A 15341-nucleotide genomic window follows, 5' to 3' on the forward strand; every position below is an offset into this window, starting at 1 on the left:
AGAAAGAAAAAAAAGAAAACACTTCAAAGCGACTTGAATGCCTGCAGTATGGAACACAGTAAACACAGCTACCTGGTGACCTAACAGGTAGCTGTTCCAGACTGTGCTGTGACGGGTGACACAGGGAACCATTAGAATCGTTTCATTAAATACAACAATCTTATTTTGGGGCCTCACTCAAGTGTACAACTACACACCCTGGAAGGACACACAAACCGTGGCGTCTGCACGCTCTCGTCTCGGGGCACAGGGCAACGTTGTTTTCTACATGCCTTTTACTGTTTCCCAAATTCTTTGCCATGAAATATTTATTTCTGGCTTTGGGGGGCAGAAATCCCTCTTTCTTTAGTCCCATCTTCTACCACCATCTGTGTGCTTTGACCAATCCTGAACGCCCACCTCTGGAATGCTCTGAGTTTGTCTCTCCCGAGGGCGATCTGGAGCTTGAGGGGAACACCTCTGCAGCCAGGCAGGGCATGTGTCTCTCAGCGCCGTGCCCCTGTGCCAGCTAACCCTCCTCCCTGATATGGGCTGTGAGGTTCTGGAGGGCAGGACTCTTCCTCATCTCCATTTTTCCAACTCCCAGCCTGCCCACGGCACGCAGCAAGTGGATGAATGCATCAACCTCTCCTGGCTCCTTCAGGTCACAGGGAGCACCGTAAGGAAAACACACGGTGTGAGAGAGGGAACAAGCGCGCGAGGCCCGGAGCGAGGACAGGCCCGCGCCGCACACCCCCACGGCCATTCTCACGGCGGCCAGAGTATCAGTTACGGGACCTGCCCAGCCCCTGCCAACAAGCGTCTTATTGTTGGTGCAAGTAGGTGCCTGGGCCCAGTCAGTCAAGGGCCTCATTCGCCAAAGGGAGATTAGACGGAGTCTCCCTCTAACTTTTCTGGAACAGTGGTCATCATTAACCCTGGGGTTTCCAACCAGAGAATCAATTTCATCTTGATCCAAAAACTCCTGGACCAGAAGAACTGTTCCCTCAGAGATGAAAAGTATCTCTTTCTCATAAAAGGCACTGCAGCCTTAATTCAGGAGGTGAACACACACTCGCAGCAGGCACATTTACACTCTCTCTCAAAGACACCACACCTGGCACACGAGCTGTGCAGACCCAGGGCAACAACCTGCCCCACAGACCATCTAGGAGAGGACAGAGGAGCGGGACTCACGAGGGGGATGCCCAGGGTGGACACTAACTCCTGAAATGCATGAGGGGCCTCCAGTCAAGCACGGCCAAAATCAGAGATGCATTCAAGTTGCTGATAAAACTCTAATAAAAAATGACCACAGATTTTTAAAAGCTATAACTCCTAAAGACAAAAAACAGGAGAGAGCAGCAGACGTGGGATAGTAAATAAATTGTGCACACCTGGAGAGGGACCCGGGGGAGCAGATTCAAGGGGTCCCAGAATTCCTCATGCTCAGGAGTAGCCCAGCATCTCCGCCAACCTCAGAGGCAAGATGGGCAGGAGGGCTGGGCAGTCCCCATTCAAGGAGCACCAGCCCACAGGGCAGGCTCCCATGGGCAGCACCCACAAGCTGCTCTCTGAAAAGGTTCTGGAATCAGGGCAGGAAGCACCATGGTAGGGTGGGGGGGTATGTGTAGGGGCGTGGGGGTGTGTGTGCATGGCAGGGTGGGGGCGAGGGGCAGGAGGTGGAAGATTCCATGAAAGTCGTCATCCTGAAAGCTGAGGCTGCCTCAGACAGGAGACGGGAGGACCTGGATCGGGGGGCTCTCCAGTTCCCAGCCTGACTGTCCTTCTAAGACAAGGCCGGCCAATCACCACATAAACCCTGAGCACACATAACCTCGTTCTTCAATACAAATGTACAGCTATGGGTCACAGTCATTTGAGAAAGCCCAAGACCAAAACAGGCAGGGAGGGAACTAAGAAGAAAGCAAGTCAGACCAGAGACAGAATGGAATTTCATTTAACTGGAATTATAAGAGACAGTACTGCGTCCATGAAACTGGAATAAGATGCTATAAAAACGGATACACAAAGAACAAGAAATGAGCCCCAAGAAACTGTAAGTATCACAGCTGACATAAGAACCAGAATAGAACAAAACAGGATCACTGGGATCAGAAACAGAAGGGTTTACAGCAAGGTTAATGAGGTCTCAGGAACAACAAAGCCACGCAAAAAGATAATAAAGTTAGAGACTGTCCACAGGAACCGAGAGCCAAGGAACAGGGGCTCTGAGAGTAAAGACCAGGGAAGAGGAAACAAAAAATCACCCGAAGAAAAAAAACAACAAGAAAACTACTGGACCAGAAAAACTGAACTTTCCTCATTGAAAGGCACACAGGCTTCTGGCTCAGTGAGAGAAAACAGGCCCACAGCAAAGCACAGCCCATGCAATTCTAGAGCCCAGGGGCTCATGAGCAGCTCCTCAGAGTTTCCAGAGAGAAAACGCCCTTCGTTCACCATGGGGTCAGGAACAGTATGTGAACTACTCCACGGTAATGGTGGAAATAAGAGACAATGGTGCCTTCAAAACTCCAAGGGGACACTGTTCCCAGCCTGACATTGTATAACCAGTCCAGCTGCCAATCGAGAGTATAAGCAAAAAGGCATTTTTAGACACGCAAGGTCTCAAAGCTCTCCCCCTTGTGCCATTCTCAAGAGGCTTTACCAAGTAGAGAAGCAAACCAAAAACAAGAGATCAACCTAAAACACTCAGGAGAAGGCTGAAGGGAGCCCCAGGCCAAGAGCTAAGCAGCAGGCCTGGAGAAGAGCCAGGCCAAATGGGACAAGCAGAGAGAGGTCGCCATGAGGGATGTGACTAGGAAAAAAAGAAGACTCTCTGACCGAAGGACGTGCCCACACTAAGGAGAACTTGTAGCTCTGTCAGGAAGTGCAAAGTTCAATTAAGGTTAGTTAAATATAAATCAAAATGAGTGGGGGAGGGCAACCATAAACGTCAAGAGAAACCAAGTGTGGAAGGAAGCACAGCCATGGTCATTACGTGGCTTGAGTGGCAGTTTTCACAGGGTCAGAATAACATAAACATGACTGATCTAGCCCTCCATTTAATACCTTACATGGGCTGGCTTATCAGACTGTTTGTATTGCCTGTTTCCCAGGAAAGTTAAAAAAAAAAACACGGTCAGGCAGGGAGGGCTGGCTCACAATGGGGTCCCAAGAAGTCAGGGTGCAGGGCTGTGCCCTGGAGGACTCTGCAGCCTGGCCTCGAGCCACCTGGCCCTGCACAGGCATGTGCGGGGGCACTATGGGTGCACAGACCGATACCAGTCACTTGGCTTTGTCTCTTGGACCCCAAATGTTTCCTGTTGCTGACTCTCATAAAATGACTCTTTTTCGACAGTTCTCTCCCTACTGCTACTTAATTTGCTCCCTAACCAATTATTCCAAGCTGCTCCCTTTCCTAAAACCCAAAGTCACTCCTGTCCCCGCAGGAGGGCCAGGCCCACCCAGCCCATTAACGCAGACGCTCACCCTCCAGACCAGAGTCGCAGCGCCACAGAAGTCCACCCGCAGCTCTAAGGACCTCCACCAAGGATGCCCACCACAGCCCGGTCTCAGCTGCTACCCCTGAAGAGTGAGGTCCCCAGAAATCCCTCCACCAGCTCACAGAACTGCTGCTCCAACCATCCCATGACCCCCTCCAACTCTCTAAGAGCCGTGCACATGCAAAGGGCTGGCAGGGGCCCCAAGTGGGCAGCAGGACGTAACATCACCTGCAGCCCCTCTGTTCACAAGCCACGGGTGTCCCACAACAGCTGTGGGCACACCGGGGGAGTCAGAAAGAGGACTGTGGTTCTCATTAGGCTTGCGGGCACCAGACACAGTCGGGAGTGCATCTCTACCCTGCTGCCCATGACTGAGCACGTGGGTAACTGGGAAGGAATGAAGGCACACGGGATGGCCCCAGTGACACGGAAAGGCACTCGCCGGGCCACCAGGCCCCAGGTCCTCTCAATAGTCTCAAAGTCAGAGAGGGAGGATTCCGGGGCAGGGAGAGGCTTCTTAAACGCGTACAACAGACGTGCCAGAGTCAAAGGGGATGGCAGACTGATCTCCACCCTTGGGTCAGCTGACAGGTGCCAGGCTTCTCCCACACCCACATGCATAGTTTAAGGTTCTGTCTATGCAGGCAAATAGCAAGGCTCTCCCTTGAAGCACTCACTGCCCTGTGCAGGAAGACTCACACAGAAATCTGCGTCCCGGGGACCAGGGACAGAGGAAGGAGGCCCCCTGGGAGTGGTGCCTATGTCCTCTGTTGGCTCTTTGAATGATTCACGGTTACCTGCAGAGCCTTCCCACCCCACCTGGCAGTACACACGTGCTCCTTTCTATCTGAGCCTCTGCACCCACTCACTCCTGCATGTTCTCCTCTAACTTCTTTGCTCTCTGAGGCACTGGCAGCACAGAGCATCCATCCTGCCCCAGATTCAGGCCCCGCAGAAGCAGCGAGCCCTTCCCTTCAGGACCAGGTAACCCCATACCTACTGGTGGATTTCCCCAGCCACAAACAGACTTCTGGACCCGATCATTCTTGAACCCCCTCTGCTATAACTCCCAGGAGTCTGCCCTGTTCTTCATTCCAAACAGCCCCATAAGTAACCACTGGTGGCCTCCACCCCCAAGCTGTTCCACACTGAGAAATGTCACCCAGGCCAGCAGGTAGAGTGGTAAATGACAACAAAAACTACCAGATGCAGAATGCTGTACTTTCCAGTAGATACCACGCTCAGACATCTTAAGCCACTCAGTGAGAAGGGCCTACAATCTGGCCACCAGTCTCCAGGGAATACCTGTACCAAAGGATGCTTCACTCTAATGGGTGCGGCCTTCTGCGTCCCAGGGAGTCATACTTGAGGAAGGAAGGTGCGTGACACTTCTGAGTGCCACCGCTGACCCCTGATCTTTGGACAACAGGGCTTGGTTGGGAGGAGTTCCCAGTCCCAGCTGGGTTCATCATGCCCTTTCCTGTCACCCACCGTAACATTTCCAAGTAACCTGAAGCTGACCCAAGGATGCTCTAGGGCAAAGCAGCCTGCAGGAAGCCCAGAGGCAGAGCCCTTTACAGACTATATTTCATCCCCAATGCACTTATACTTAAGAGTCATTAAGGAATTAACTGTGACAACATCCCTCCCAGAGAGGTGAAAATGATGTGTAGCTGTCATGATTAAGTAAAGACAGGACAAGGAATTCAGCTGCAGCCCTCAAGTCTAAAAATGAAGGCAGGCAGGGGTGCAACGCCTCAACCCTGGAGTCACCTTCTTGATGTGTGGCTGGGGCCTGGCTGCTGAGCACTCCGGCTGAGCTGTCCTGTAGCAGCCCCTCCCCGGCCCCCAGCTGCTCTCCCCTTCACCCAGCCCCTGCGGAGGCCTCAGAGCTCACAGAATGGGGGGGGGGGGGAAGGGGGAGGGAGGGTGGCTGTTCACACTGGTAAAGCACTCAGACTTCGGCAAATGTTTTTTAAGTTCATTATTTTGGAAAAATAATTAACTGGCGGACACGGAAGAGGTGGTGCAGGCTTGCTCATGCAGACTGCCGGCTGGGCCTTGAGGCACCAGGGTGATTCTGTCTGGGGAGGTTTGTCCAGTCCAGCCAGGGCTGCTGGGGTGGGGGGTGGTGAAGGAAGGGTGGGATCATGTACAGCTTCAACTGAAGTAGCACCAGACTGCGTCAGTTTAAAGCTCCCATTACGTTTCTGTGCAGGATTCCGTGGGGAAGACGGAGGTCACCAGCCTGCCTGTGAGAGCATTGGGAGAGCCCTGCAGGACGCGGAGCACCCACAGGGCTGGGGCGGCCCCTGCTCTTTCACAGCCCCCATCTTGCTCACAGGCTGACATGAGGATGAAAACACTTCCAAGTTTAAAGTTACTTTTTAAAACTGCCATTTTTACCACAGCAACCACAGGACTGAGGAGGGACAGCTGAGCAGACGAGGGAAGGAAAACAGTTAGGAGTCACTGTGGGTCCAACAGCCCCTGAGGTCATGTGGAGGGCAAACCGGCCACTTTCTCAGAGAGGGGGGACTGGAGGAAACCCTTCAGGTACGGACTCCACACCAGTGACCTCTCCCTGCACCCCTCGGGCCCCCAGCCCCAACACAGCAGGTCTGCCTCCGTGCCCTGGAAGCTGAACCCAGGTGGAAAAGTACCAAGGTCAAAGCCAGGCCAAATGCATGAAAGGTTTACAAATAAATCTAAAGACATGAGACTGATTCATAAAGCATCAGATGGGGGTCAGAGGAAGCTTCTCTGCCTCTTGGAGGCACAGGTGAACTCTACACTGCAATTTCCACACACCTCTGAACGTACATCCACACACCCGACTGCAAGCCTGAAGCCAGTCTACTTCAAGGAGCTGGAAGGCACACGGGAAACCACCAGAGCTCCCATCTGCGGCCACAGACAAACCTGAGGGTGGGCCGGAGGCCAAGAGCCCAGCCAGCCCACACCCAGCACCCCTCCCCACACTGCACGCAGTGGCCAGGCGCAGCCAAGCCGCCCACCACTAGACACAGCAGCAGCAGTGGCGGGCAGAGGGGTGGGGCCGCTGGGGAAAGGACCCGTCCTTCTCCCAGAAGGCATCTCACCAGCTTGCAAACTCCCAGTTCTGACACTCACAAGTTGAGTGATGCCACCATCTCTTGGGATCTCAGTTTTCTTCTGTGAAATGGAAGGGCAGTACCTGTCAAGCAGTAACTGAAGCGAACATCACGTTAGAGGAGGTGCCTGAAGAGCAGCCACGTAGCACCGGGCTGAGCACATGGTACCCCTGCAACCCCTATGACCAGCAGGGAGGAGGCCAAGGCCCCCACTCCTTCCAGAAAGCTCTGACTCCACAATCCATCCACTGCCCTGAAGAAGGTGCGCACTGTGGTTCAGCTTTGTGGTTACCATTCACATGCATCCCAACGAGTTGTGTGCTTCATCGTGAAAGGGACCTTCTTGTGGCCACATGGCCTCCCACCATGGCTGTGGACATGATGGCTACCAAGGCTGCCAGTGAATCAGAATAATCAGTCTGCCTGGGAAAGCTCCAGGTGGGGGCAGGTCGGGGGAGGGAGGGCCAGCACTTAGAGCAGGGCTGCTCTGGTGCCTATGCCTCTTCATGTCGCAGGGGTGGCTACTGAAACTGCAGTCCCTGAGCCCTGCAATCTGGAGGCTCTGATGCAGGGGTGTGATGGAGACTGGGCTGCAGAGGAGCATCCCCACGGGCAGCAGGCCAAGCTGAGTCCCTCCCCATTCTGCGCTGGGGCCCAAACACATGGAAAACCAAGTAGGCAAAGGTCCCGGGATCAAGCATCCTCCAGGACTGTCCTAAGGAAGAAAACTGTAAAGGAGCCAGACCCACAGCCCAGCAGTTCTCAGTTCCTCTGAGGAGTGCTCAGACCAAGCCCACCACCTCGCCCGTGAGCATACCCTGAGGTGACTCCTCTGGCTGGAGCGCCTTGCCCAGGGGACTGATGAGCCCACAGCTGCCCTCCAGCAAGGCACATGAGGGCTACCAGACTCCCCACTACACGACTGGGGTGTGACACACACTGAGGAGCCGGCAGCAGGGACCCCGTGAAGGCGGCTCAGCAGAGCTGTGGTCTGGGCTGCCTTTCCAGGAATCTCAGGGCACACAGTGGGAGGGCTCCACACACCTGCCCTGGAAGTGTGGGCACAGCCTCTCCACAGGAATCACAGAGGAGAGACCCACGGTCAGTTGGCTTCAGGGCAGAGTTAACTACATCAGACCTTCCACGGTAAGATTCTATCATGTGCTCTGACATGAATGAGCCTTGAGGACATATGCTAAGTGAAACAAGCCAGACACACAAGGACAAGTACCATGACCCCACTTACAGGAGGTCCCTGGAGTCCCCAAATCCAGAGGCACAGGAAGTAGAAGGGTGTGTGGTAAGGGTTTAATGGGGACAGAGCTTTGGCCCAGGAAGATGGGAAGAGCTCCAGAGAGGGGTGGAGGGATGGTGGTGGTGGGCACACACCAGTGTGAGTGTGCTTAATGCCGCTCAACTGTAGTTGTTGAAGTGGGACATTTTGCTGCATATATCTTACCATAGTTTAAGAGCAAACAACAACCACAAATGTTTTTGCCTGGCTTCCAGGAGGAAAAGGAAGAGAAAGTGAAATCAAGAGACAGGCTACCAGAGCTCATTGGCCACAGGTTCCCCTCGCCCCGAGTCTCACTGCCCAGCAACTTCACCTGAGACTGGGGGCTGCTTCCCCTCTGGATGGGGAGCTCCCCCAGGAAAGCCTTCTAGTGACCCCAGCACCACAGCTCAAGGGCAGAGACACAGGAACAGCACAGCATAGGGACAGAAACAAAGGCAGAGGAGAAGGGGAGCCGGCTGGGCTTCCAGACTCTTCACTCTGTCCTCTCCGCAAGAACCAGAGGCCCAGCCCAACTGCTCAGGCTCCCACTTGTCTGTGAGACTGCCCTGAGCCCACCTCACCTCTGCTTGCGTTTGGGAAATTTTTTTTCCTTTTTTGGGCAATTTGCCTCTCCTCCACACCCACCAGTTACAGGGTATGTGGGTGTATCGAGAAAGAAATTTCCCAAAAAAGGAAAAGTGATCCCGAAGGTTAGTCCCATCTCAGAGCTGCCTGGAAGAGAAAGGCAACAGTTACCTCTGAAGTCAAACTAGCCTGAGGCCCCAGACCCAGCAGGAGACCCCACACAGAAAGGCGTCTCCAAGCAGCCCTCCAGGGACCAAAGCCCCCTTGCACTCAGAGTCCCCACCTGTGCTCTGAGCCCTCTGGAGTGTGTTCTCTCTCTGCTGAGGAACCACTAAGAGCTTCAAGGCAGGACACACCTAATCCTTCCCCCAGGAGTACCCAGATCCCACCTCCTCCCCATGCTTAACAGAAGTCCTGCAGCAACGCACTTACAAAGTTGATGATTTCAACTCAACAATTTTGACAGGACCCGTGCTCCCCAGACCCCAAGTCAGACAGTGCAGAGAGGGGTACCAAGAACTATCGGGGTCCTAGGGACGCAGGGAAAAAAGCCAGTTTGTTAGACCACACTTAAGCAAATGAAAACAAATAGTAATACTGTAAATGTAAAAGCCCAAGTAACAATTTGAAACAAACTGTGACTAAGTGTTAAGGGCCTAGCCATAAAACGCTACAATTTATTACATGCAATAGATAACCTGGGAAGGGATGGGGCAAAACTAAACTCCGAAACGGTGGCAGATTAGCAGTGGCTGGGGCGGCTCAGAGCTGCTGCTCTCGCCAGGGGCCTGTTCCTCTGATCTGAGAGGCCTGCTGGTGCTCGGGTGTGGAGCTGGTGCTCTTGGAGACCAACAACCAGATGGCTGTTACACGGGCTGGGGTGGGGACGGGGTCTGACTGCCCTGAGCATCCGCGAGAAGCGGTGCCCGTCTGCTCCCTGGCTGTGAGCCGCACGAACAGCTCTGCTGGCCCTGCAGCTGCCTGATGAGGACACCCCACAGAAACCCCCCCACAGCAGCGACAAGCCCAGGACTACTCCACTGGCATGGTGCCAGTCAGCAGGTCCCCACCCCATCACCTCCCTCGCTCCCAGGACATCTCACAGGGAAGTCCTTCTGAACCTTGTAAGAACAGAGAAGACAGCAAGTCAAACATGCTTAAATCTCTTAGAAAAACATAAGTAAGCCACTGACCAGGCCACACAGGGTCTCTGGGCCGGCACTGGTTGTGGGGCCGTCCTGGGCACTGCACTCTGTCTGACGGCACATGGCCTCCACGAGGTCCAGCAGCACCTGTGCGCCCTGGCACCGCTGAGACTTAGGACGGCAGCTCTGCCGTGCGGCCCTGGAGGCCTCACACAGCAACTTCGGCGCAGTGGCCACCTGCTCCAGGTAGAGGCGGGAGTGAGCTGTCAAGAAGGACCTGACACAGACCACAGGGTTGGAGAGACCACTCCAGCCCTGCAAGCCCTACAGTACCAACCTCCGGAGGCTTTCTCAGAACATCCACCATGGGGGCTTTCCTAACGCAACAAGGAAACATGTCACTTCACAGGTGTTTCAACACAACGGCTACCGCTCCCTGGCACACAGAGAAACGAAGCTCCCTTACCCCTGGAGGGGCCATATGCCTGCACTGAGGGCAGCGCCAGCCAATCCCTTCACCCACGAGCAGGGCCAGCTCTTCCACTTGGCACCACCCTCCCCACAGCCCTGCTTTTCCAGGGTTTCCTTCTTCTTGAGTGCAGCACACCCCACCTCTGCCCAAGCATCTCAGGATGGGCAGGCGGCAGGGAGTGCAGAGGGTGTGGGGGGCCATGCAGGACCAGCTTTCAGACCAGTGTGCACTGCGTGTCTACCCAGCGGCCGCCCTCATGCTGTGCAGCTGAGCTGAAGAGACCACGGCCTGTACCAAACCCCAGCTGAACCTAAAGAAAGATTTCCTGATCAAAATCATCAGTCTCCAAGCCAAGTCCAGGAACTGTTTTTCAGGATGGTTCATGGCGCAGTCCTGCCTGGAAGTCATCCAGTGAACTCCAAGGCCCCTTCCCCACGGTCAGTCTTTGCAGGACTTCAGAGCAGTTAGCCAGGCACAAGGAGGACAAAGTAAACCCCCATGCATCGGGCCCAGCTCCCACCTCAGGGTGCCTGCCGGGGTGATGGCCAGGTTGGGCAAACACACAGGGCAGTGCAATCACCAAAGGACGTGTGTCCAGGTGAATCCACTCGTCTGCTTCTGCCTCCAGCAAATTCTACTCTACCCCAACCCCCACAGTGCCACCACCCCAGTACCTCCTGCTGCTCTGGACACAGATGGGTCCACAGCAAAGCCCCTGCCGCCCATCCCTGTTGACAAACATCCTCATCAGAAAGAAAGAAGAAAAAGAAAATTCTTTTTTAGAAGGAAACGAGGCACTAGTTGACACAGAACAAAGTACCGTACCTATCAATTGCATCCTTAGATATCAGACCCGTTAACATGTCCCGTACGCAAAATGGTGACCACGTGGCATCACAATGATGAGGACCCCCCACGTGGAAATAGCACTGATGACCTAGTAATGTACCCGCTGTGAAAACCACCGAAAATCCACGTGTCCACCAGACTGCAGCATCCTCTGCTCACACCCCTGCAGCAAGCAGATGCACTCTGAAAGGGTGGGGTCCACTGTGCTACATGTGTGAATGGATGTTCCTGAACCGTCCCAATTAAAAACGCTCAGCACACACACTCACACATTCCAATGGAACAGGAAAAGGTACTCAATTTTGGAATTCAGTCATACTTTAGATTAGTTAGGAGAGACCATCTCCTTTAGAGAAAAGGCCAGGAGACAAAATGAGTGGAAAAGAAAAGGCAGAATATTCCACCAGGTTGGTAAATGTCCCTCCAGCCCAGGAAGCAAACTAGGCAGGTGGCAGGACAGGACAGGGTCTGTACACCCCAACTTAGTGACAGGAACACCAACCCCATGGCCAGGAGGCCTCTGAACAATAAATTGGATGAGCAACAGCAACTACAGCCACAGACATGAGAGGAGCCCTGGGCCAGAGTAGGGGGGTCTGCAGGGCCCGGTGGGCACAGGCCCACCCAGGGCCACCCCACCTGCCCTGCAGCCCCTCCACTTCTTACTGAGGGGCTCCTTCTCCCTGAACAGAAAGGACCTCCTCCCTCACTACTGACTCTCACCCGTGGCCACAGAAGGTACCTCAAAGCAAAGGTCAGGGCTGTTAAGGGCCACTGCAACTAGCTGCCACACGTGCTTCAAAATTCCAGGCTTCGGAGCAGAAGCCCCAGTGAGAGCACACAGCTGAAGAGGCCTGGCAAAGGCTGGGGCAGGGTGGGGTGGAAGAGCGCACTCACCATCTCGTCCAGGGCGTAGCGCAAGAGGCCGTGCTCGTAGAGGATGAAGAACCGGCGCTGCCATTTCTACAACAGAACACAGAGGAGTAGGGAGGGTTCTGGCCCGCCTCCTCACGAGGAGCCCCTGCCCCTGACAGGTCTGCCGCTGAGGCCCGCTGGCAGCACAGCTTCCACTTCCGGGGCCTCAGGATGGAAGAGCAAGGCCTCATCAGTCAGGACTGGGCCAGCGAGAGGCCCAAACTACCCAGCATGTCTCCAGTTACTGAGGCTGAAAAAGCTGCCTGGTCTGTTTCAATTTGCGAGCTCCTCCTGAGCAGGAGCCATGCCCAGATCAACTTTCTCTATTCTTCATGTACCGAGTACAGAGCTTATTACAATACGTGTGAATTCATGATTTGTTGAATTACCTGACCTGATTATGGGATAACCTGAGAATTGCTAGGCACTGATTCCCCACTTCTGGAAAATCTGAAAAAGTGATATAAAAGGGTTGTTCCAGTGAGCCACAGGGAGTGTGAGAAAGGGGAAAGTGAGCCAGGCTCCAAGATTCACTGAGGAGGAGAGCAGTAACAAAAGTCAAAACTGAGAAGGGGCAACCAGTGGGAATGGTTCTGATATCCAGGGAGGGACTGACCAGAAAAAGGGGCCCCTCCCTGCCCTCTACCCAAAGGCCAGGCCACCGGGGCTGATGGAGGCCCAATGGCACTGACATGGGGGGTAGAGAGGCCCTCCTTTTGAATGTGTGGGGGCAGGGGGCATGTCTAGAACATGAGACTGTTGGGCCCCAAATCTCAGGGCTCGTCATGAAGACCCATAATCTATCTTCAACATTTCCACAAGTCCAACAAAATTCATACTTCTACTGGCAATAAGGCCACAAGAATGAACTAAAATATCATGGCTCTTTAGTTTGGACCAGAATTATATCATTTATAATAATGAATTTCCCATCAGAAGCTGGAAAAGACAATTCTATTGCCATTTAGTGACCTAAATATGAAATAGGAGAAAGGGCTGCCCCCCAGTTACTGCAGCCACTGAACACAGTAGCCCCATGGTCTTCATGCTCGGGTGGCAGGCACAGGGCACTCACGCAGCCTTGCAAGAGGACCTGCAGAAGGCTGGGCCACCTGGGCCCTTCCCGAGAAACATTCCCAAGGCTCCTGTGCATTGTTTTTAAAATTAAAACCCATTCCAGAGAAGGCCTGAAGACCCCAGATACAAGGCATGTTCTATGGGTACCACGGCACCATCCCAGTGTGTGACACTCAGGCTGGGGCAGCAGAGACCCAGAGTGGGGGAAGAGGCCCTCTGGAATCAGGGGATGGCAGGGATGGGCGGCAGTTCCCAGAGGAGCATGCGTGGAAGAGGAAAGCGAGCTTTAACTGGAGCCAAATCCAAGGGGACCTCTGACAGAGGAATAAGCACTGACTGGGGTGCTGCTGGTCTGACATCTCCCTGCTCCTCTCACACCTGCCTGAGCAGCATCCTGTGTTCAGCAGAACCCGCCCCCCAGGGGCTGGGTGCCCAGCAGAGACGGGACAGAAGCCAAGTGGGCCCTGGAGGCCGCCTCCCTTCACTCGTGCTCATCTGCTGAGCCCCCAGCTGGGGAGGAAAGGAGGGGAAGAGGGGGCTGCAGGAGCAGGACCCCAGCACTGAAGGACAGGGAGCCTCAAGAGCACAATGCAGACATGTGCTGAACTGCCCGCTGACCTTTTCCATTTACCTGTTTCTAGAGCTGACTCACAGAACAGGCAGCATTCTTTTGAATGAAGGGCGAGGTGCAACTATGTGTAACTGAGGCTGTTCCTGTGGGCTCTGCAAGCTCACTGAGTAAGGGTTTCCTTTGGATCCTACCACCCTAGGACCCACAGCTCACTTCCCTCCTCCCATGGTCCATCTGCCCCAGAGCGCCCTCTCTGGTGAGTCCTCCCCCAAGAATGCACTCTGAAGTCCTTACCCGAGACCGGTGCACTGGGTTGTCGAAGTCCGTCCCATCTGGAGCCAGGAGCAGCCAGCCGCCGTAAATGGGCTTTGCCTAGAGGAGAGAAGGAGGGCTGGTCATCAGTGGCCTTGGACAGGTTCAACGGGCAAGCTAACGCCAAGCTGACAAGTGCCCTCTGGAAGAGAATCCACCTCTACTCCAAGCCCTCCATGCATGTACCCACTCCCAGCAGGAGACACACTGGGGAGCCAGAGGCTCCAGCAGGCCTGGAGCACCCGCTATGGAGACAGGAACATGAAACCCAGCAGGAGACCAGACAAACGGAGAACACAAGACTCCTAGGAGCAGACCCCGCCCCGCAAGCTCCTGATCAAGCCACCAGGGTCACGTTCTTCATCACCACGGGAGCTGCAGGCACCAGGGAGAGCCTGTGACCAGCACGGCCAAAGGCCCTCGTCCTGAGGGCACAAAGCCTGGGAGCAGAGACACTGCTTCAGCCATCGCCACGAGCGTGGCCAGAGAATCACCAACTTGCCGGCCACATGACCTTGCTGAAAACCTTTCCAGTTTCATCTTCACGTGCAAAAGTGAGTGTGGCAACAGCTGCATCTGGGCCTCACGAATCTTATGTGAGGATTGATGAAACACGGCCCAGCACAGGAAAGAAAACGGCAAGGCTGCTGGGAAAGCAGTCTGGCAGTTCCTCAGGTTACACTTAGAATCCCTATGGCCCAGAATTCCACTCCTGGATGTACACATACCCAAGAAAACTGAAAGCAAGTGCTCAAGTAAAAACCTGGATGTGAATGTTCACAGCAGCACTATTCACAATGGTCAAAAGGTAGAGACAACCCCAGTGGCCATCAGCAGGTGGAAAATGTGGCCCATCCATTCAACGGAACGGCATCCAGCGATATAAAGGCACGAAGCGCTGACACGCTCGCAGCAACATGGCTGAACCTTAAGGACCTTATGCTAAGTCAAGAAGACAAACACAAATGACCGCAAATGACACGATTCCGCTTATATGAAAGGTTCAGAATCAGGAAATCCGCAGAAAGAGGGGGCAGATGAGTGGCTACCAGGATGTCGAGGGAGCAGAAATGGGGAGTGGCTGATAACAGGTGTGGGGTTTCTTTGGGGGTGATGAAAATGCTCTGGAATCAGACAGGGGAGTCATTATGCTAAAAATCACTAAATCGTGTGCTTTAAAAGGGCTTCCCTGGTGGCCCTGCCAATGAAATGACAGAGAGCTCTCCCATCGAGAATTCTTGACAGGAGACTTCTGTCAATGCAGGAGACCCGGGTTTGATTCCTGGTCCAGGAAGATCCCTTAGAGAAGGAAATGGCAACCCACTCCATATTCTTGCCTGGAGAATGCCAAGGACAGAGGAGCCTGGCAGGCTGCAGTCCGTGGGGTCACAAAAGAGTTGGATACGACTTAGCGATTGAACAACAAATGCTTTAGAAGACTGAATTTTATGGTATGTCAATTATCTCAAAAATTGTTTAAGAGGGGGGAAAATAGCCTGAGTACAGTGTCTGGCCTAAAAAGCCTAAATAAATGATGGCTA

General features: G+C 54.0%; 1 protein-coding gene across 4 annotated transcripts in view; it reads right to left on the reverse strand.

Moving 5' to 3' along the window:
• The window catches only part of MPRIP (myosin phosphatase Rho interacting protein), a 91749-nt gene that overhangs the window by 55106 nt on the left and 21302 nt on the right, over nt 1–15341 (reverse strand). For all 4 annotated transcript variants that reach the window (XM_069543062.1, XM_069543063.1, XM_069543064.1 and 1 more), the window contains exons 2-3: nt 13783–13860; nt 11823–11888 (exon numbers count right to left, since the gene is read on the reverse strand). In XM_069543062.1, the coding sequence (XP_069399163.1) occupies nt 11823–11888; nt 13783–13860 (144 nt within the window). The remainder of the gene's footprint in view (nt 1–11822; nt 11889–13782; nt 13861–15341) is intronic.

The sequence above is a fragment of the Ovis canadensis genome, chromosome 11, assembly GCF_042477335.2.
Source record: "Ovis canadensis isolate MfBH-ARS-UI-01 breed Bighorn chromosome 11, ARS-UI_OviCan_v2, whole genome shotgun sequence".
Lineage (NCBI taxonomy): Eukaryota > Metazoa > Chordata > Mammalia > Artiodactyla > Bovidae > Ovis > Ovis canadensis.